The sequence below is a fragment of the Sinohyriopsis cumingii genome, chromosome 2 (genome assembly GCF_028554795.1).
Source record: "Sinohyriopsis cumingii isolate HCF-2022 chromosome 2, ASM2855479v2, whole genome shotgun sequence".
Classification (NCBI taxonomy): Eukaryota; Metazoa; Mollusca; class Bivalvia; order Unionida; family Unionidae; genus Sinohyriopsis; species Sinohyriopsis cumingii.
In genome coordinates, this window is record NC_142962.1 from 90,943,528 (window position 1) to 90,967,757 (window position 24,230).

Here is a 24,230-nt window from a genome sequence, read left to right on the forward strand (position 1 = left end):
ATCTATTAAAAACAATACAGATTTAAGGAATATGATGGAGGAAAGTTCTGTACCCTTCTGCACCCTGTGGAAATGAAGTGATGGGTTGTTTTTCAAGGCTGTCCGCAAACTTGCAGCTGCTAGTGCTGATGGGGTTATTATCCTTTTCCTGCTGCTGCTGATGATGCTGAGAGTGAGAAGGCATGTTGGAAGGACATCGTTCCACCTGCACACCAGTCTTCAGGGCCACAACTGTCTCAGAGGGATCCAAGCTGAACTGACTATACTTCTGTAGTGGACATAGTTTGAATACAGCATGTTAGCCATTGAGCATTGACATAAGAAAGTAATCTTTTTTCAAGAAATGTATCATAGTAAACAGTTGCTTCAAAGATGACAACACCAGAATAGCTGCAGCAAACAGTTTCAGCTGAGGAGCTTTGTAAACCTAGCAATGTTTCGTTCAAGCACCTTTTTTCTCAAACCTCTTACAAGGAACTGTTGAACTCTTTTTAAAAAATCACTACCTTTGTTCTGACATCTGATAAATTTATTTCAAAGTCAATGTATCAAAAGGCATAATTCCATGTTACAACATGGCCCCATCCTGCACGAACCAAGTGCAGAAATACATGAAGCAGGGAAGCACATAATGTTATATTCCAAATATGTGTATGGTGTAAACTTGGTAAACAAACTTCTGAAATACTACAGCTATTGGTGACAGATGTACCACAAAGGCCACACTAACTTAAAGTTGTGCTGGGAAACAAAGTTAACAGAATGAGCATTCAGAGGACATAACTACTCTCAATGCTGTGGAATGCTGGATTCCAACTCAATTATGGCAATATCAAAATAAAGCTGCAGGTCAAATCTGATCGAAATCCAACATTAGGTAATGCAATGTGGCAGATTTAAAGTTTAGGAGTACAAGCAATACGAGTCATAACTCAAATGTCTAAGTGATAATGTGGAATGCTGGAAATTGAATTCATTTGATTTCAAGGCCTCATCAATAGAAAACTGCCTGCCAAATTTTGTATAAATCCAAAAAGCCCTTGTAAAATAATACTGTAGTAACCAGAGGACATACAATTGGGTAGGGTATAACTCTTTTATATGTTGTGTAATACCAGAAATTGAACTAATTTAAGGTCTTATTAAAAGAATGGTGAACGCTAAATGTATTTGACTTAATATTACATACTTAAATTATGCTGAAGTCACAAAATTTATGAGGATTTAAAATAAGAGGTTCAACTCCTTTAAATGATTATGTGAATGCTGAAACAAACTTTTTCAAGGTCTTAACAATATAAAATTTGGTCCAACTTTGGTTCAAATCCACCCACGGTCAAGTAATTCTTTATAAACCTAAATCAGTGGAGGGTGGAAATAGGCAATTAGTGGCCACAACTCCTTGCAATGGAATGATGGAAATCAAACTCATTCAAGGTCTCATCAACATAAAGCCACATACCATATTTGCCTGAAATCCGAAAATCCCTGGTAAAGTCATCCTCAGGTAACCAAACATTCAGATAACAGATAATCATGGGCATAAGTACTATAAATAATATCACTGAACATTGGAAATCAGATTTGTGCACGGTTTGATCAAAATAAAGTCATAAGTCAAATTTAGTTGAAATCCAACACACTTTGGTATAGTTATGCTCTACAGTTATGCTGCAGGCATCAAAGTCAAGAGGATGGGGCAATCAAGGGACATAACACTTGTAGATGTCATCAAAGCACGATGAAAATGAAACTCTCCTCAATATAATGATGCATGTCAAATTTGGTTCAACTCCAACAAACTTGAGTAAAGTTATGCTATAGCAACCAATGTCAGGATGATGGGCAATCAAGAGATATAGCTCTTCCTCCCCTAATCAGTGCAGAACATTCAGCCAAGTCCAATACAGTGTCAGACCAATAACAACAGGCAGGACAAATGTCTATGCATGCAAATCTTGTGCACACTAAGCAGGTGTGGTGAGTCTCCCATGGGGCCTTCTTGTGCCGAAGCTTTCCCACACCATGCAACTTTATTATCTAAAATATAAATCTTTATACCAAAAAAAATAAAAAATACATCCGGGACCCAACAATGACAGATGATACTTAACCTAGCACTGGAACAATGAAGGGTGATACAATTTATAATGCAAAGAAAAGATAGCATTCAAATATAGCAGGCAGGAGATAGTTGTCTTATCTCGCATTCAGAGGTCCTAGGTTCGATACCAAGCAGAAACCGAGTATGGAGCGAATTACTGAAATTGCTTGTTTAGCACTAGGTTGGGAATAGTTGTAGTACTATTTGTGGTAATCAATGTTCCTCGTAATAATATACATATAAGTATATAGTCTTAAGAGTAATTCTCCTTAGGCCAGTGCTTGGAGTAATGCTATTTCACTCCCTTGTATAAATAAAACCTAACCTTGCCAGTGCCAAGGTATCTTGGGATAAATAATGTATATATCTAAGTTTCTCGAGTGTCTGTACGTTCTAGTGCCGTATATGAATGGATACCAAAACATCATTTTTGTGATGTGGAGGTGGCCGTGGTAGTATGGCACTGGAACTTGCAGGCAGGCGATAGTTGTCTTATCTTGCATTCAGAGGTCCTAGGTTCAATACCAAGCAGAAACCCAGTATGGAGCGAATTATTAAAATTGCTTGTTTAGCGCTAGGGTGGGAATAGTTGTAGTGCTATTTGTGGTAATCTATGTCCCTAGATTCATCAACCATAGGGATTTTAATATACATACTTGTAATAATATATATATAAGTATATAGTCTTAAGAGTATTTCTCTTTAAACCAGTGGTTGGAGTAAAGCTACATTACTCCCTTATATAAATAAAACCTAACCTTGCCAGTGCCAAGGTATCTTGGGACAAATAATGTATATATCTAAGTTTCGAGAGTGTCTGTACACTCTAGTGCCATATATGAATGGATACCAAAAACATTTTTGTGACGTGGAGGTGGCCGTGGTAATATGGGCACTGGAACATGCAGGCAGGTGATAGTTGTCTTATCTTGCATTCAAAGGTCCTAGGTTCGATACCAAGCAGAAAACCAGAATGGAGCAAATTACTGAAATTGCTTGTTTAGCGCTAGGGTGGGAATAGTTGTAGTACTATTTGTGGTAATCAATGTCCCTAGATTCGTCAACCATAGGGATTTTAATATACATCCTTGTAATAATATATATATATAAGCATATAAGTATATAGTCTTGAGTAATTCTCTTTAGGCCAGTGCTTGGAGTAATACTACATTACTCCCTTATATAAATAAAATATAAACGATACCTTCAAAATGTGGCCTATATCCCAGATCACCACATGACCATTTCTTGTGGAAGTTGCCACAAACTTGTCACAGCTAGTGGAACTGACACATTCAATCTGAAAAAAAAAAGAACATACCAAGTCTCATATAGATCTTGATGTGCTTAACCCTTTCATCACTATGGACCGGTTCACCAGTCCAGGGGAAGTAAGTCCATAAACACTATGGACAGCTTTACCGGTCTGGGGCAGTGTTCTTTTCTAATGTTATATTACCCGACTATATAAATTTTGGGATACCTCTAATAACTTCCTACTTGTAATGTAGATATTATATTTGGATTATCTTGTGAGTTTACCTTGTATACAACTAGAAATATCGAACAAAGTAGGCACTTTTAACAAGTTTTCCGAAAGGTGAAATTTGTATACAAAATGGTGGAGTTCAAAGAATGAGAGAAGGCGTCTGGAGAGGCAATGGAATGCGCTTGTGGGTGACAGTGATGACGATGAAGAGGACCTTGAAGGTTTTGAACCGGAGGAAGTGTACGCTCCACGTAATTTTGTTTGGACGAAATTGGAAAACCAGAGATTTGTTTCAGTTTTCTGAGAGTTGGACCCACCCAAGTGTCAGATGGCTCAAGGAGAGCTTTGGAATATTTTCAAATTTTTTATTCAGATGAAGTTTTTGGAAACATTGTCCGTCTATCGAATTTGAATGCGACGATCAAACGTGCCAGAGGCAATACAGGCGTGTGGACCGATCTTACCTTCGATCAAATCAAGGCATTTTATGGAATTTTAATTTCCACCTGTCATATACCTGAAAGAAAGACTTGTGTTGCTTCTGGAATTATTCATGAGTACATCTAGGAGCAACTGAACAAGTTTTGGGAACTTTCTACGTTTTCTAAGAAGTAAATAAATAATTACTTGTATTTTACCTGTTGTGTTACCTGTTTGCACTGTATTTTAACAGTTGTAATAGATATGCACATTTTAGTCAGTAGTCATAAAATTTGATTTTTAACCTAATCCAGCCAGATATCTTTAAAATTGGCAAAGTTAAGTTATTTCAAAATCCACAAGTCATTTTGCTTTACAACTCCTAAGTTACTTAGTGTTGAGGACTCTATGCCCCCAAAGTTACTTAGTGATGAAAGGGTTAACTAAATCTCTCTGCTGAAAATTTTATTTAATTCTGAACCAACCACAGAATGATAGGGAGGTGCCAAGTTTAAATGATCAAGTTTATCTTGCACATTCAGGTATCTGTCCTTTAGTCGATACAAGTAACAAAAAACTATAAGGCATGTTCAGTTATATGTGTGTGTGTGCGTGTTTTTTTTTATATTTTTAACATACTTTTATAAAAAATTTCAGTCTTATCATTATATGTATGCAGTGTGGCAGTTTATAGTGATGTCTAGCACTGGGGCATCATGCCACAGACATGTAGCATGATGTCGAACCCAGTCACATTATCCTGACACAAGGCCGAACAGTCTAGTCTTAACACTATCCTCTTAATGCTGAGTGCCAAGCGAGGCAGCTGTGAGTACCATTTTTGTAAGTCTCTGGTATGACTCGGCCAGGGATCAAGGCCACGACCTCCCACATCCAAGGCAGATGCTCTAACCACTAGACCACCAGAGCAATTTGTTCATTTATGTAGTTTTGTATGTATGTTGAACTTAAATCTAAACTGAAAATCCAAATCCTGGTAAGACTGACATATTCCTACATAAACAAAAGTACTCTTCAACGAGACCTTTTTGCAATTACATTGTGACTGAATTGTACAACATCTTTGGGGTTTTTTTTAATGCTTATGCTCTAACCAATGATAACTTCAATTTATGCACAATAATAAAAGATTTCAAATGATGAACAAAATCTCAGAGAATAAAGTTTTGACATGTTTTGTTAATGCTGGTCTCATTTATCTGCTTTCCTAGATCATATATACAGGATCACTTTCTTGGCAATAAGAAGACCTAGTCATTTATAAAACCAGCGTCTCTCTGCCCCTGGGCACTAGACTCTAAATCATAACTTAGAAACTGGTCACAGCCCACCCTGATAGTACATGCACTTACTTGGCTTTAAAAACGAGAGTTAATCTGCGTGGTCAGCATAGATTCCTGCAGCTGTCCTTAACCCCATGGGACCCTGTGCCTGGAGTCTTAACATGAAAAATCACTGGGATCTCCACCCAAGGAAGCTGCGGTGGTTCAGTGATTAAGGCACTGGACTCGTGACCAGAAGGTTGCAGGATTGATTGAAATGTGAGTTATCACTGTATTTGCCACTAACAATTACAGTTGTCCAAATTACAAAAGTTTGTGTCAATAGAGCCTGATATGGTTTGAAATCTATATGGGATGATGAGGTTATATAATTTTCACTGCAAATGTGATTGTGCCAAGTAAAACCTTTCAGAAACTGAAAGTAAGGTGTGAGTCTGCTGGCTATAATAGACCAGTGCCAGTGATTGTGAAGAATGCAATGACCAGCCATTGCTAATTCAATGAAACTGTTTGCATATCGTTTAAGATGGTAAACTGCCAAATGATAGATATTTCAGCTCAACCCTTCTAAGGTACATTAGTTGGAAAACAAGAAACCCAAATTGCCACAAGACTGCTCATCTGCCAGACATATACTTATCAGGCAAATTCAAGAGCAGCTGACCAACAAAATTCTGACAGCAGGATGGTTTCTGCAGAATTTTTTTCTAGTGCTCCACATTTAATGGTATTAAATCATTCAAGATTGAAAGGACTTTATGCAAATGATGGTCAATTTCTATTGAGCAATTTTGTCCCGGAGTTGATTAATAAATGTTTCCCTGTTTTGAGTAACCTGGCAATATTTGATGGTAGATTGGCAGCATTTGCACAAATTTCAAAGCCCTAACTTGCCATAAAGCTTCCTGTCAAAATTGATCAAATTCTCCTCTGTACTTTTTGGGAAGTGATAACTATAAGATTTGTACTTTTAGTAATGGGATCCAAAGATGATGGCAGGTTGACCTCATTTGTACAAATCTCAATGCTATTGATTTGGTTAAATTCTTTGGAGCAGTGTTTCTGTTTTCTAGTAATGGCCACAATATTAGATTGTGGAACAGCAACACATGGATAAATCTGAAAATACTTCTTTATACCAAGATGCTTTCTATTAAAATTTTATTGACATTTAAAGTTTGTTTCTTTTAAATGAAGTCCTTGATGCCAGGATCCTTTCTACTCAATATAGATGAAATTGGTCGAGCAGATTTTAAATAGTTTAAAGGATTTAGTTTTGGCAGCCATAGTTAATGGTGGTTCATTTGTATCAGTCTAAAACCCTTTATTGTCAAGATGCTTTTTGTTAAATTTGGTCAAACTCTCATAAGCACTTTTTAAGAAGAAATCATTTCAGTATTTCTTATTTTTAGTAGTGGCAGCCTTATTTAATGGCAGATCAGTTTCATCTATAAATTTAAACCATCATTTTGTATCCCTTTGAAAACTCGTGGTGCCTTGATGCTTTCTGTCAATTTTGGTCAAATTCTGTTGAGCAATTTGGGACAAGATATCACTTCTAAGGTTTTCCAGTTTTTAATACTGATAGACATATTTTACAATGGATTAGCATCATTTGCTTTAAAATGAAAGCCCATCATGCCAGGATGATTTCTGTTATTTAAAGTCAGATTCTGCTGAAGTTCTGAGAAGCTAGTTTTTTCTATTTTTAGTAATGGCAGTCATATTTAAAGGCAAAGAGGCACCATTTGTACAAACATAAAATCCCTTTATGCCAAAATACTGTTAAATTTAGTCAAAAATTTGTGTGACCATAACTGAAGGTAGATCAGCATCATTGTATAAACTCAAGCGAAACAGACACCAGGATGCTGCCTGTCAAATTTGGTTGCATTGATGAGAAGTTTTGGAGATGCAGTTTTAGTGTTGATGGATGAAGCATGATGCAAGATGAAAGAAGGACTATTCTGTAAGTTTACCTGAGGTTATGGCCAGGTAAGCTAGCAAGAGACCCAGGTGAACCCAATCATCTGTCTGACATCTGCCTAACAGCCAAATGCAAGAGCAGTTGGTGAAAACAACTCTTGATCAGTATAATACTTCCTGTTGAAATTTCATAAATGCTGTTGACTATGTATTATGAAAACAATATTCAAAGGTTTCTAAAATTTTTGGATCTTCATCCAAATGTGATGGAATATCAGCATCATCTGTTCAAGAATGAAAGACCTCCGTGCCAGGACATTTTCTGTCAGAGTGGGTCTAATTCTGTTACTTTACATCCCGCTACTTAAAAAAAACAACATGTATCCCAGTTGGCGAGGTCCCTCAAATCCCCTGCCTGTTTTGGCAACTCACCCTCCAACTTTAAATCTAATGGAAGGCTCCACGTTATATACATCTGTATTTTGTACTTAACCTTGTCCTAACTCAATTTCAAAATGAACCTCACCTCACCAAGGATATTTATTTTGCAAACAAGAAAATACATAGCTAATATTTCTGTAAGTGTGAATTCAATATTCAGATCATTATTAAAGGTAAACATGTTTACATGAATCTAAGTCTAGGACATTAAGTTTTTCACTTGCAATTCCTAAACTTGTTGACAACTCTGAATGTTTAAAAGAAAACCGACCAACATTCTGGTTCTATTTTTGTGTCTTAGCTTATATAATGTTGTTGAAAAATTACCCATTCTTGCCTTAACATCTGAAACAGAATCAGTTTTATTGAGTTCAGTTTTTAATTTGGTTGTATTTATTCAAATTATTATTCACTGGAATTACATAGTACTCAACAATATTCTTCGTCTAAAACATTAATTTGGAATTATAGTGAATACACGGCATTTTTTATTATATTTGTTGTGAAAATAAAAAAAAACTGTTAGCACATCACCTTTAAATCTAGCAGCAAGACATTGGCACATTATCACATATGAGACTACAGACACATCAACAAATTCAATCCTGGAACTTTTTTGGAATACCACTGGAATTCAATTGGAACTTCATCCATTTAAACTTGTGATAGAATGTTTAGGACTATTTGGGATTTAGTTAATAAACCTGAAAGTTCTTAAATTTTTACTCTGTATTCAAGAAAATTAAATTATTTGCTGAATTTGACAAAACGTGTTGGTTCTAGCTCTTTTCTGTTACTTAGTTTAAGACAATAGGGTCATAACAGTATTTAAAAAAGTGACATCTTGTGTGGCTTGGGCAATACAGTAAACTCTTGCTTTGCATGCATTTGACTGACCCTTGGCTAATATTACATTTACACAAGATATTAACACCAAGCTGAAATATACACCCCCAGATGTATGTCATATGCATATATACACAAATGCACAATATTATTTCCCTAGCTAGAACAGCCACCTTTTGTGTTCAAAACTTGATGAAAGGATTCAAGTCACACTAATTCAACATTTGCAGTAAAGCTTCTTAGGAATGCAATATACACATAAATAAGGGATTTAGTGTACATTAAACAGGATAAATGGAATAAACTTAAATTAAGAGATATTGATTTTCCCTTTCCTTTTAAATGATCATAAGCAAATAATAATATCCATCTAGATGCATGTAATCTGAAGTTTTCATCATTTCTCAATTTAGAATTGATTCCAAATGCTTTAAATAATGAGAAAACATTTAAGCAAAATTGCGTTTTATCAGCATTTTCTACTGAAATAATGTATTGTATAAGTACCACAATGAATCTCTCAAACTACATACCCATGGAGGCAACTACTCTGAGCCAAACCATTTACTCTATGGATATGACCCTTTACAAAGCATGACTGACTGTTTCAAGGCTAAAAAAATTTGGGTTTATTTCAATTTTCAAAGACTTTTAAAGACCTCAGGGTAATCTGCTCGATTTTCCCAAACTTTCAAGGCCTTGAAAATGCTACCTCACTTTTCCCAAACTCTCAAAGACCTTCAAAGACCATATGAACCCTGGAGCTATTCTAAGTAGAAAAGACCAGACATGCCATCCCTCGAAGCCAAATATACTTTCTGTATGAGAAGTGTTGTTAATGGGTCCAAATGCTGCAGTTACAATATGACAACAGTGATGGTCCATCTAATAATTATTATCTAAATATACTTATAGAACTTATTTCAAATGATCTATCAATTAAAGAAGCAACTTACTCTATCCCCTCTATCTCCATGTGTCATGGCTGGTTGAGTTGCATAGGTGACTGCAATGAAACAAAATCAAAACAATGGAGTCAATGCCATCTGCAAATTCCTAGTTTACTATATATTTTATTTTATTGTTTCATGATCAAGTCTTTTCTCAAGTGTTGCTATTCCAAATCCTTAAAACTGCATTTTATTGAGAAAAAAAGTCTATATTCAAATCCAAGAATTTAATTTTTTTATTTATCTGTGGCAAACTGACATATAACACTAATGCAAAATTGAAGATTTAACTTTTTTGCTATATATTTGGAAAATGACTACAAGTTGTCGATCCTACAAATTGAGATAATATTTTAAAAAAGGTATGCACATTTAATTGTACAAGGCACATAACCATCATAATTTACGTGTTCACGAAGAGTGGTACAGTGCAATCCCCCTATAAAGCACCCCGCTTTAACACAAATTCGGATATAACGCGGTCGTGGCGTGGCTCCCGTAATTTCCTATATTCATTCGCACATGAAAAAACATTTTTTTCCAAAGTACATAAAACAGTGCATAAAAAATCTATTATCATTATGGGGAAGAGTTTGCGTATGAATTCGAAGTTAATGTGATCGTGGCGTGGTTCCTGAAATTTTAAATACATGTCTGTGTATTTTTCTCGTACTGGGATTTTTTTTTAGGTACGAGAAATAGTGTGTAAATCGTTTATTATCATTTTGGGGAAGAGTTGCGTATGAATTTTAATATAATACGATCGTGGCGTAGCTTCTGAAATTTAACAATATCACCAGGTTCTTGAAGCATTATGCCAAAATAAACATTATCGGAAATGTTACTTATTATTAGTCCATGAATAAAGTCAGCATGTCGTCCTTGTGATTGTCTTCAATTAATTCTGTATACAATCGTTGCTCAAACAATAGCCAACATGTATTTCTTCTTGAACTGCATACACAACCAAGCATCAGACAATGCGGTGGATTAAAGATTTTCACAATTTAATAAACATCAAAAAACAAAAGCCGCCAACATGTTTGCTGGGCTAGGCAGTGTTATTAGACGCAGTCAGTTGAATCGTAAAAAATGCCCGCTTTATTAGATGGAAAGTGAAAGGGTATGAAATAGTACATGCGTTCAGCTTTAAATTATTTTTTTTATATAAAAGTGACCCATGGCCACTGCAGGCCTACTGCACTTAGTTATTGGGTTTTATATGAGTATGGGGTTTACTCATGAACTTGTTATTAATTTTTTTTTATAATAAATATTTTACCGTTATGGAAACGCAAGTTCACAAATGCAATTCGTTCTCTGCACTTTGCGCAACAAACAAATTATTATCATTCTGGGGAAGAGATCGTGTATGAATTCGAGTATAATATGATATAGAATACAATCGTAGCATGGTTCCTGAAATTTTAATTAATGTACGTGTATTTTTCTCGTTCCCAGGAAAATACTTTTTTTAAGGTATGAGAAATAGTGTGTAAAACGTTTATTATCATTTTAGGAAGAGTTCGAGTATGAATTCGAATATAATACGATCATGACTTGCTCTGAAATTTAACAATTTCACCAGGTTCTTGAAGTGTTATGCCAAAATAAACATTATCAGAAATGCTCCTTGTTACTGATCCATGAGTAAAGCCAGTAAGTCATCTTTGTGATTGTCTTCAATTAATTCTGTATACAATCATTGCTCAAACAACAGCCGACATGTGTTTCTTCTTTAACTGCGTACACAAACAAGCAGCAGCCAATGCAGTGGTTGATCAAAGATTCTCACAATTTAATAAACATCAAAAACCAAAAGCTGCCATCATGTTTGCTGGCTTGGCGGTGTTATTAGACGCAATCAGTTGACTAGTAAATAATGTCCGCTTTATTAGCTGGAATTTGAAAGGGTATGAAACTGTACATGCGTTCAGATTTATTTTTATTTTTTTTTAAGTGACTCGTGATCATTGCAGGCCTACTGCACTTAGTTCTCGGGTTTTACATGGGTATGGTGTTTGTTTATGAACTCGTTATTAATTTCCTATTTATGATGGACAACTGCAAAACAATATACCCCTCTGCTAGTGCAGTGGAGGCAATAATTACCAAATTTTTTACAACTCTTACCTGACAAAGGGACATTCTGTGTGTGCTCCCCTTTGACATATGGGCAAGATGGAGAATGCCTCTCATGCTCTGACCTGCAATTTTTTTAATCAATGTGATGTATTTAAGGCATTAACACCAAGACAAAAATGTGCTTTAAAGCTAACCATTTTTCTCTTGTAACTAAAACTTAAAATTTAATTTACAGCTGGTGATAGTTTTCTTTTTTAAAGTAATGAATGCTTTTATTAAGTCTTATTTGCAAACATAAATAAGGCTCCACACATACACCATGAAAGAAGTATCAAATTAAGTCATCTTCTTAATACATGGAACCACAGAAAAACCCAGTCCCAATATTTGGTTTCCCCTCAGATCTTGTATTGTCCCTAAGAATGCACAATTCACAATACAAGTATCAATCACATCTAACGTTTTATTGTAGTTCAAGAAGAATCAAAAGATATACTACATTAACACTATAAGACACTAAAACTGCCATTTGGCTTCCTTTTTAGGTTAATAAAAATGGTACATCTTAAAATTTTAGATTCCTTCTGTTATTAACTTCATTTACTTATCCACAATTTTTATTAAGAGTAGGTTAAATCCTCGATTGAACCTTATCATGTCTCTGATACTCTTCTATATTACCTGGAACAGCCCTTAAGCATTAAGGGCTGTTAAATCAAACTAAGATTCAGTCAGTGCATAAAGTTATCAGCTTAATTCCAAATTAGTAAACCCATTTTAAATAGAAGCATTCATAAACAATATTATAATACTATGACAGACTTCACCAAATATTATTTTCAAAAACTCAATAAAAGTTGTACTTTCTCTATAATATAAAAATTCTATAACCAATACATACAAAATAATCTGTACAAAGTAGAATCATTTTTTTTAATTATTTCAAGTCATATTGAAATTGCTCATTCTTATGTCCAAATTATTTTATATACTATCTATTTATCTCATCATAAAATAACTTGTATCTGAAAAGGAAAAATAAATAATTCAATTTTTTTTAAAACTCAAAATTAACAGTCTTGTGACAATGTTTAAAGACTAAATTACCTCACCCACTAAATACCTAAAGAATCACAAGAAACTGATGAATGGTAATTGGATTATATAACTTTTAGGGCAATGCATCTGTTGAAAATATTATTATGAAACAGAATTGTATAGAATTGTGTGAAAATACCACATTCAGTTTTTGTTTAATGCATACATCAGAATATGTGATTTTCCATTTTCAACACTGACTTAACTTAATATTTGCTTACTGATCAATTAACTCCTTTTTTTCACCCAGATAACTTAGCTTCTAGTTTATTTTAATTTTTCTCTGAGCAATGGAAACATCTATGATCCCTATGATTGAGACATTTCTAAAGCAAGATGAAGATGCTATTGACTCTTTGTTTGTAATGCAGGATGTAAACCAGAAGTAATGTTGGACAACTTTGTTCTTTGCTGCAACCTGTAGAATTCAAGGGATGCTACTGTGATCCCTCACTGAAAGACAACTAGAAATGTGTGCATGGAACACAGACTCCGCACCACAGTCCCTGAAAAATTACCCAAATGCAAAACCCAACTAATCTGTAACAGGAGGATGGCTGGCTGGCAGGATATATGGATGGCTGAATAGACAATGGTAAAGATATAAGCCCTTACTTAAAGGACTTAAATGATCAAATTCTAGATGAAAGAGCAATCATTGTAGGCAATAGAAGAAACATTTTCATCTACCAAGAAATAAACAAAAATACACTCATGTTATTCAGAACATTTCTGAAGCTAGTCATATCTGACACAGTTTATATTGATGGTTTAGAGTGATATCTGGTACACATAGTCAATATTTTAACAGACAGAAAATTCATCAGATACAAGATGTTTTTCTCTAAAACATTATAATTTCTTAACACCCTCAAAAGACTGATTACTCAAAAATTTGAACACATCAATTTTACTAAACTCTTGCAGAAGCCACAACTCCACAAGGCAACCAAGCAGATGCTACTATAGAGGAAAGTTGCTCCTTTTTGCCATCTAACTCCTTGGTTGTCTTTGGTAACTACTAGATGCAATGGGCACAAGGTGAAGTTTGAAGCTGACTGATCACCTATGTCCATAGGCTGTAGATGGCAGATAATTAGCCTATCACAACATGCTCCCTGAGATCAAACACCAAGTGTTGGGTTTTTCACATCCTGTTTAATATGGGTAGATAAGCAAACTCCATCTACTTGACAAATCACAGTTCAAGTGCAACCCATGTCACCTAACCTTAGTAGCCCATCCAACCAATGGAACAACTCTACCTTTAACTCAGAATTATACGATTACAATATACCTGTGAAAGTAGCTATATAAAGATCCATGTATACTCCTGTTCTTACCATGGCTCATCTGTCGGTTCCCAGCACACCAGACATACACTGCAGGTGAAGCACATGGCCCGATCATCTCCAGAAGAGTTGGGCTGGTGATAAAATCCTGCCTGGGCCATTGGTTCTGGAAGTGCCCACCTATGCTCAAAAAACTAAAACTATTATTATCTCCACATTTTGTAATGGACATAGAGAATTTTGTGATACTCTGTTACCACATTTCTGCCTATATAATGGCCAGAACTTCATAAAACATCATAGGTATGTCATCATTATGGTAATCTATGACCAGTAGAGCTAAAAGCAGCAATAATAATGCATTTTTCAGCGAGGGAAACAATCATTTTAATTATGTAATATATACCAGCTATTATTGCATTGCTATTATCTTTTCCTGTTGCTGGCCCCTGTCAAACAACATTATTCACTCAGGAAAAAAAACTCTGATACCTTGGTCAATGTCCACAAATTGGAATATTATACTTCTTTGACTTGGACAGAGGTTGAAAGGATATCTGAGCAGAGATGGAGGAGGGAATCAGGCACTACTAAAAGGTAAATATTACAAAATTCAAATTAGTTTACATTTTATTACCAGTAATGCATTACCTGCTAATACTGCATTTCTGAATTTTCCAGTGAAGTGGGAGAATGAGGGTCTAAGAAAAGCTGTCATGGTTTGTTTTTGTTATGTATTTTTAATGTAAGTTTACAAAATTTTCAGCCCAGTGCCTTCTGGTCTGAATGATGCATTTGGCAACCATACTCAACTAAAGATGTTACAATTTTCAGAAAGTTCTACCGGGTAACCATCAATTCTAGCGATCAGTTACCTGTGTACCTGAATGCTTTGTTGTAGGTTCACACATGCCAACCCCCAAGTGAGGTATAAGTGTAATTTATTACTAAATATAAGTGACAAAAAGTGTAATCTGCACATAAAAAGAGCAATCTATATATTACATGCCATAATTGGAGAAAACTGTATGAAAAATGTACATATTGATTTTATTTAACGTACATTTATTTTTGCTACTTACCTGGACATGCAGTTAAATTTTTTTTCACAAATTGGATAAATCCATGTGGATTAGTAGTTAATACAAGAGTACAGACACAAAAGAAATGGATAAATTATTTATGCATAACACTCACTTTAACAAGTCTACATGTCTACAGAAACTTTCGTGAATATTCGTTATGTCCACAAATGATTAATGCTGCAGTATCCTCAACCTGTCATGGTTCGTATTTTAAAAATGGTCTTGTGCAATATGTAATTTGTAATATATGAGATGATTTGGTCATACTTTGTATTTATTTGCTATATTTGCCCTTTTATAATGCATGCATATCAATTTGCACCTGCTGTCCACACCTTGTGCTTATCTCTCTAACACGCCTTGGTGACATGGCTTGTGGTGTATTCTCCACACCTAATGCTGCAAACTCAGCAAGTTTGCAATTTGTCCACATATTGTGCCAGTTCTTTATTTCTCTCTGTGCTCACCATAATGCATTCAGAAATAAAAGAATTGCATGTGCTGCATTTTAGAATTAGTAACTGCCAATTAATATGGACATTTCTCAATGCTAGTATATCAATGTCCAACTCACTTGTAATTCATATGAGGCCACTTGGAGAATGTCTCTCGCCTGGCAGCTTCACTGTACATCAAGGTGCGCTCCACTGGCCCGCCTGTGATCTCGGGCTGACTGCTGGGCAGAAGGTAGCCCAATCTGTCAGTGACAGTGGAAGCAATGGAGAGTCCTGGACTGTGCTGGTTTAAGCGTCTCATCTCTGCTACCAGGCTACTGCACACATTCTTCAGGGCACAGTGTTGCAGTTCCAAACACACTGTGGCCCACTAAACAAAATAATAAAAATTAATTAAAACTATGATCAGACCAAAACAAGCAACTACATATCAAGCTATGCCATTAGAGGTATGGCCTGGCCCAAAAGCCAATGTTGAAACAATATACGTACAGCATTTATCTCTTCATGCCAAGGTGTATATATGATTTTCGGGTGCGGATCTTGATAATTTACAAGATATAACTAAAGGCAGGGTGACTCAAGCGAAATGAATCACCAATGAGTTTGTTATTTCACCTAAACAAGTCAAAAAAGTGGAAATAACTTCACCTTGCCTCAATTTTATGCCAACCACCCCAACCTTTTTTGCAATACAGTGCATTAATATTCAAAGTAAACATCAGCCTTTATGTCAGTATTCCCTTCAAAGAGAAATGTGGACAATTAGTAGTAAGTTTCATCCTCTTACATTTTTAGCAATCATAATGCTGAGCTATCTGTAAGCTCAATTCAAATACACCACTCCCTCGATAACTTGCAAACCCGCTTATAATGTGGGGTTAGGCGTGGCTCCCATTTTTTAAACCAGAAAATACCCTAAAAATTTATCCCTATTTGTTGAACTTGAAGAAAATCATGATCAAAACAGGTAACGGAAACTTTGATGTATCGCTCGTTTTATCATCGAAAACAGTAGATAGGACCTGGACATTTTAATCAACACTATATGAAATATCAAATTTAAAAATAGGTCATAAATTTTTTTACATTTTCTTTCCAAACGACATTCTGCAATTAACGACACGTAAGGAAATTTTTATCACTGAAAATATCACTTACGCCGAGAAGATGCAGTACTTTAATAAATAAATAAAAAATTAAATAATTCTTTTATCAATTGAAATTTGTGTTCTAGTTCTATATTTTAGTTCCTTTTAAGTGTAATCGTCATACATGCAATGTATCCTCTTGTAATTAAATGTAAAATGCATCAATCTACTGTAACAGCTATGTCCGCGAGCATTTCTCTGAGAATCTAATTAAGTGCCAACGATATTTTGATAACTGACTTCTGGAAGTATTTGTTGTATTGTTGCACTTAATTAAAAGCTGACTTCCTTTGTATTACCAAGTTAATTATGTCTTTTGAATCAAATAAATGAGTGGAATAAAAGAAAAGTTAAAAGGCACGAAAAATCCTATAAACTTAAAATCTAGCGGCCCTGGTCGTATGTCAGGTAAATTCACTTCATTTGATCAGTCAAACACTTATAAATGTTATTGTGTATATAACATAAACTATCAAAGATAACAAGGCAGCCAAGCAAAATGAATACTTCGTAAAATAAAGAGCTTGATGTCACAGATATGGACCATTGTAGGCAAGCGAGTTTCAGAGAATTCTTGAATTGGCACTTGAAGATATCCTCAAGGATGATAAGAAGTTTTCATTATTACCTTCAATGAAATCATGACACCAATATTGTTTTAACTGAACAATACAAAAATTGAGTTTCGACATAGGCGATTGTCTCACGAAATAAATGTCTAAGTGTTTTTGGAGAAAAGGAATCTTGTTTGATGCAGTATCAACAATTAGTCTAGTTCATTGCTCTGTGGACTTCCGATTTGGCAGAATAGTATTAAACACCATTATGGGAACCAGACTCATCAAGAAAACAAAAAGCAATGACATAATACACAGATTTTTTTTACACGCGTACATGTGATGCTTGTTGAAACCAGTTGGAACGATCTATCATATGTTGGACATTTTGAAAATAAATGTTATTTAAACAGAATCATGAACAACTTCATTGGAAAAAGCGCATTATTAAAAATTATTATCGACATGATTGTAAAATGATGATTTAATCAATAAACAGCCCAGTTCCCTAATGCTGCACCCCCCCCCACAGTTTTCTCGATGTCAAAGCGATTTTTTTAAAAAATATTTGGAGGTCCCTCAGTAACTCGTGCCTTGCTTATAGTGCAGTCTATGTTTGTGGACCCCGCTGTGCGCGAGTTATCAAGGGAGAGGTGTACTGTAATAAAATAATACCTTCAACATGTGTTTGTTTTATTTTAACCTTCTACGAGAATATTTTTTAAAAAGATTATAAAGCATTTTTATTGTATGCATGCACAATGCAGCAGCTGTCAATTCTCCTCCCACTGCCTAAATCAAAGTGTTATGAGATCAGTAAAGATAGCGAGAAAAGAGCATGATATATTTAAGTAAAGGTATTACCAAAAACAAAAGAACAAATGATACGAGCTAAGTTAACGAGACTGAATGCTCAATCAAAGCATTTGAGACTATAGTCCTTAAAAAGTGCCACTACCTTCTTCCTAGAAGACACACCCTCTATATTAGGAAAGGCGCTGCTCCTCCCTCTTTTATTTTGGTAATTACACTTAATCCCTACTTTTAACTGAGAGAAAGCTGTTTCTTCCTCATGGAATGTAACAATTTCTCTCTCCCAGAAGGTTTGTCCATCCCTCTTTTATTACAGAGGAAAGCACTCCTAAGAGTAGGTACAGTCTAATATCTTTGAAATTTAGAGGGAGAAAACACTTTCCTTCTCTACTAAACCAAACCAAACTTAACTTAGTAAGACATTAAATCATAAGAAATACAATCATTAAAAGGCAGGGGATGAAAAATATACAGTAAAACTTCATAAAGATAAAGTGCCAACATACCAAGTTTTTTCTCTTGAATTTTCAGAAAATTTCAGTTTCTGAGGGATACAAACAGGATTTAGTTCAATAGTGGGATTCCACAAGCCGTTTGAGTGATGCCTGCCAAGTATTTGCTTAAATGAGATTAGAGTTATCAAAGCTTTATAATATATACACAATATAATTGGTTTATTCATCTGAGCACTTACCTTGATTGTTTTATGGTTTCCTTTGGTTGCCTCTTGTGCAATTTCTATCTGTTTCCCAAGTTCTTTGATGACTTCATCAACAAAATCAATCCCAGATATTTCAGCATGGCTTAGAGACTTTAACAACTGAACTGCCTGCAGAGTAGAAAAAGGAAAAACATTTAAACACTTACATAAACAAAGTCTTGAATTAGGCCTACCTTGTGCATGCCAGAGCTATAAAATTTGCACATTTTCTTGTTTACAAGAGTGGTGATTTAAAATTTGGGGGAAGAAAAGATAATGGTGAGACTCTTTGATGATTTGACTTTTAGATCATCAGATGTTTACTATTATATCAAAGTTTTTTGTTTTTTTAAACAATGTTGTCATGTTCCTCCAATGCCAATCTGGATATGCAATGCTTAAAATATACACGTCATCCATTCAAGAATGAACAGCTCTTATCTTCTGCTTTATTGGTAATCAAAGTGCAAATGGCACAGATCACGATTATATGCATTTTCAAATGTACAACACATGTTCTTTATTCAGATTAACAGGAAGAATTTAATTCCAGATTTTACTGAATTTAAGAGAAAAAGGGTATGAAAGAGTGTGCATACAAGCAGAGGTTTTTCTTACTGTTCTGTTCAAGCCAACAAAATTCCAATTTTGACCAATAAGCATGGATAAAACAGGAACAATGGTCTCAAAATTTAATTTTTTTCCTTCTCTTTTTTTTAATGGAAAAATTGGCTCAAACAATGACTTTCAAATGTCAAGTTGTGCAAGGGAACTGTGCTCTACAAGCTATACATTTGCACATATAAATGTTAAGATGTCACCAGTAATGAATACTTTAGCACACAAAGAAAAATTGGTGCAAACACAATTTTTGCATAATTCTTATCATTCATAATTTTTAATAGCTATGGCAAGCATTTCTGCTTGGGATCTCTGTACATGTCTTCAGTTTCATCTCAAAGTCATTATAATCAGTAGCAAAAAGTACTCAGTGGCCTCTATAAAGCTTCAAAGAGCCAAGTGACGTTCTTTATCTCAATCCAGAAAAACAATACCTTTATATTTCACAATTAAGTCATGTGATAGCACATTCAATCAGTGGATGCCTCACAAGTACTCAAAACATCCACTCTGTACATCAATAGGATCAGTTGCTACCAACTTGCTTAGCTACATGGATTAAAAACTATATATATATATATTAATATATATATATATATATTAATATATATATATATATATTTGTTTCTCTAAAGCAAGGCAGCTATTAGTACCATTTTTGTAAGTCTTTGGTATGATTAGACAAAGGATCGAAACCCTACCTCCTGCATCTGAGGTGGATGCTCTAACCACTAGGCTACTGGAGTGATCTCTCAAGATTTTGACAAATTTTATAAACCTTTCTTAATAAGCCAGTTGCACAACTTACTTAGAATACTCTGTGTGTGCATGTGATTTGGATTTTTAACGTAACTTTAAAAAAAAATCAGTGATATCGCTACAATGTCTGCAGTGTGGAAGTTAACAGTGATGTCTAGCACTGGGGCTTCATATCTCAGACACGTAGCATGATGTCACATCCAGTCACATAATCCTAATACCAGACTGACCAGTCCCGACAATAACCTCTTAATGTTGAGCACCTAGCAAGGCTGCTGTCAGTACCATTTTTCTAAGTCTTTGGTATGACTCGGCAGGGGTTCAAACCCATGACCTCCTGCATCCGAGTCAGAAGTTCTAACCAGTAGACCACCGAAGCAGTCACTTAGAATGCTAAATGGACCCAATCTAGATTTATGGCGGCCCAAGTACTTGGATACAAGACTTTTTTTTTTAGAACTGGATACAAGAAGGTTGAATGCCAGATGTATCAACAGGATTTTCAAATTAGCCACTGTGACAGGCATGTTGGATTCTGATTGGCAAAATATTCATTTACGATGAACTATATATCATTATAAGTATACTGGTGAAACCCCTATTGAATGTGGCCATCCAGTCAGGAGAGTAGTGATAAGATTTTCAAGATGGCTCCCATGGTGACCATATTGGATGTCTGATCAGCACCCTTTTCATTTCAGACCAACTAAACATATAATGTCCTCTGGTGAAAACCCATGTCAACTGTGTTCGACCATCTTGCATATCCATGCTGACACCATTTTGATTTACAAGCTACTAGAGATAAGAATTTTTCCAGTGAAAATCCCATGGTGATTTAACTTTCCATTCAGGAGGAGATTTTTTAAAATGGCTGCCATTATGGCCATATTGGATGTCAGATTGTTAACATTTTTATTCAGGACCAACTAGACATCACGATAAGTTGTTTAGAGAAACCCCATTTGAAAATGGCTTTCCATTCCGAAGTAATAATAACATTTTCGTGATGGTTGCAATAGTAACCAAACCATTTTCTTTTAGAACAAGACATCATGGTTCTTTCAATAAAAACCCCATATCAACATGACATTCTGTTCAGGAAAAGTAGCAACAAGACTTTTGAGATGGCTGCCAAAAAAGTCACATTGGATGTCAGATCAGCACTATTTTCATTCAGGACCAATTAGAGATATTAAGAAGTCTTTTGGTGAAAACTGTATATCAATGTGTTTTCCCATTCATTAAGAATAGTGATGAGATGACACAGATCGAAGCAGCACCATTTTCTTTTAATACTAAACTAGACTATGTAATGAATGTGTGTTTAAAGTTTCAAGGCAATCATCCAAGTAGTTTAATGAGCTGTAATAACTTGTGATAACATATGACAGACCAACCCATAAACTCTTTGGTACATTTGCTAAATGATCTTGAAAAAATTACCAGAAAAAAAACCTATACAAGACTAAGTTGCAACTAAAATATTCACATTTGTGACAAAATTCTCAGAATTTGAAAGTAAATACTATCAAATGATACCTCTCTGGCAACATTCAGAATCAAAATGCAACAACCACAACATGACATTAACATTGTCTAATTACAGGTGTATACTTGTGCTAAAAACTTTCAACAGGGTTCTCAATAGATTTCAAAACTGAAGAATCAGTTGACCCTTAACCCAACATCTGAAGAGTCGAAATAAAAATCTCGAGTCAAAACTGAAATCTCAGGAGTCAGTTCTTTTGGACAGCCATAAGCCCATAGCTGTGATTCCTCATTATTGGTGGAAACAAATGATGATGAAGATTTCTTGTCTCGCGCTCAATAATGAAAAACACCTGTACAGTTGTTTGAAAGAAACATATAATATGATTGTTCTAAAATTGTTTCTCATTCTAACTATTTGTTACTATGTGTATATTCTGTATATGAAACAGATAGATGATTATTTTATATTTTATTATATTTGTAACTTCTCAGCATATTCTATTATCGATTGCCCAAATCTTTTTAAATGCAAAAATTATACCCATACAAGCATGAAGATTTTATATTATTCAAATATCAAGGATGTACATCACAGAATTGTGTTCATTTTTCCACTTGTCATTAAAGTTTCTAACAAATTTTGGAGATTGACTCTCCTCCTCCTCCTCAGAGCTGACACTACCTTTCTGTTTCTGGCAGGTTGTTTCCAAGATTGAGACAGAAAAGAAAATATACTTCTTTGCACCACTGTGATTTTAAAGTTCAGATGTAAGCACTGGGAGTTATGTCCTTTCAGTTTTTTTTCAGAATGATCCATTAATTAAAAGCTCGAGGTTTTGAACATTTTGCCGGCTGAAGCAACTTAACTGCCAATAAAACACAAGCACACACTGAAACTGGCTTCACAAAAAGCCATATTTCCCATTCTGTCTAATTGATTAAAATTTAAAATGCAATCAAATAAACACCAATATTTTATCAGAAATGTATCCAGTGAAGTCCTAAATGATTCTGAAGTTTTAAACACTCCGCCAAATGAAGCAAACTAATTGCCAATGAAACAAGTCAAGTTGGTCCATTTACCTTTATAACCAGAGCCGCTATATGCACCAGTTCTGACCAATTGATTATAATTTGATGTGCAGATTTACCAATGCTGATATCTGAACAAACAGCAATCCATCAAAGTCATGATTGTTCATATTCCTCTACCATAAACTTAAAATCTCAAAACAATCCAACCTAATTCATTTGCACCTAAGCAAGACATCAATGAACTGTTAGCTCTACCCAGTTCATATATATCTTCCACTGAAGTGATATTATTAGCCATCAAGGTGTAAACTGTTGTGGAGCAAATTTCAATCAGTGTCTCCTGCAGTAAATTTGTTATGGACAGTGCACTCTAAGTTAGAAATTAAGCCATAGGCAAATCAAAGGTAATTAAGACTGATTTTCCAGCCCAAGTATATGCGTGTCAAAAAGATGCACAGGATGGAATTTTCGCACATTAAAAATGAATCATATTTAAATTCCAAGTTTCAAAACCCCAAGGGTACATGACTATTGAAATCCCCGATTCAACAGGTGCAATTCAATTTACAGCATAATCCTTTCTGGCTGCGAGACTGCTAGCTTAGAGCCAATTTAAAGTGACCAGTTTAATACAGAGGAATATGAACAATCATGACTTTGATGGATTGCTGTTCGTTCAGATATCCTCAGTTAATGGTACAGGTACAGAATAACAAGGACATAGAGACAAATGTAGTCAGCAGTAAAATCACCATCTGTTCAACTACCACAAACTATGATATAGCTAAGGCTCTATTAATATAAACTAAAATCAAGGTCAAGGCCCTTTATCAGTAAAAAAATATTTTGACACAGGCCCTGGGCTGCTAACTTAAATAAACTCACGAACCCTGACTGAAATGCCACAAGCCCGCAACTCAAATTTCCACATGCATAAAATTTCCCTTAATTTGATTCTGTCACACAATGTCACAATAGCTACAATTTGAATATAAATTCAATGGGGTTCAAAGGGGTTTGAAGGTTGTTATGTATATTTAATTCAATTGATTGTTAGTTATATTTTATTTTTATTACATGCTATTGTAATGTAACATTGTATGTTGGACTTCATTTCTGCTTGACCCATGTTGACCTTTTTTAATTTTATTCATTGTAAACAACTACTACATTGCTAAATTATTCCCTCTGTGTATGAGCTGAATATCAGAATCATTACTAAAAGAAGAGGTAAATATGTTTATATGGGTCAAAGTTTTGGAGTTTCCGAAATGAATTACACATAATCCAGGTTACTGTTTTGTAAACATCAGGAACATTTTAGAAGGTTACTTTCCGTTAGGTAAAGGGTTTTTTTAATAAAGAAAATGCAAATTGTGACCTGAGGTCAAGTAGGGAACAATATAATCTTGTGATTGTGAGGACTTGGTTATTTGTGCTTTAACATGAGCACTTTCAAGTTGTATTATGTTGTGACCAGTTGGGCTAAATTTTATTGTCTTCAAATCATTGAATTCAAGTGAGTATTTCTCTGGAAATACAAAAGTATTCTTATAAAATTCTTGGATAGAGACATTCACTGGAATTTATAGTGTATTCATACCT

At 34.8% G+C, this 24,230-nt stretch overlaps 1 protein-coding gene across 1 annotated transcript in view; it reads right to left on the reverse strand.

The window, feature by feature from the left end:
- Positions 1-24,230, reverse strand: part of LOC149805354 (dual E2 ubiquitin-conjugating enzyme/E3 ubiquitin-protein ligase BIRC6-like) — a 221,346-nt gene that overhangs the window by 188,023 nt on the left and 9,093 nt on the right. The window contains exons 3-9 of the mRNA XM_089949602.1: positions 18,711-18,845; positions 15,615-15,865; positions 14,007-14,135; positions 11,614-11,687; positions 9,487-9,536; positions 3,309-3,404; positions 54-268 (exon numbers count right to left, since the gene is read on the reverse strand). Coding sequence (XP_089805728.1) covers positions 54-268; positions 3,309-3,404; positions 9,487-9,536; positions 11,614-11,687; positions 14,007-14,135; positions 15,615-15,865; positions 18,711-18,845 — 950 coding nt within the window. The remainder of the gene's footprint in view (positions 1-53; positions 269-3,308; positions 3,405-9,486; positions 9,537-11,613; positions 11,688-14,006; positions 14,136-15,614; positions 15,866-18,710; positions 18,846-24,230) is intronic.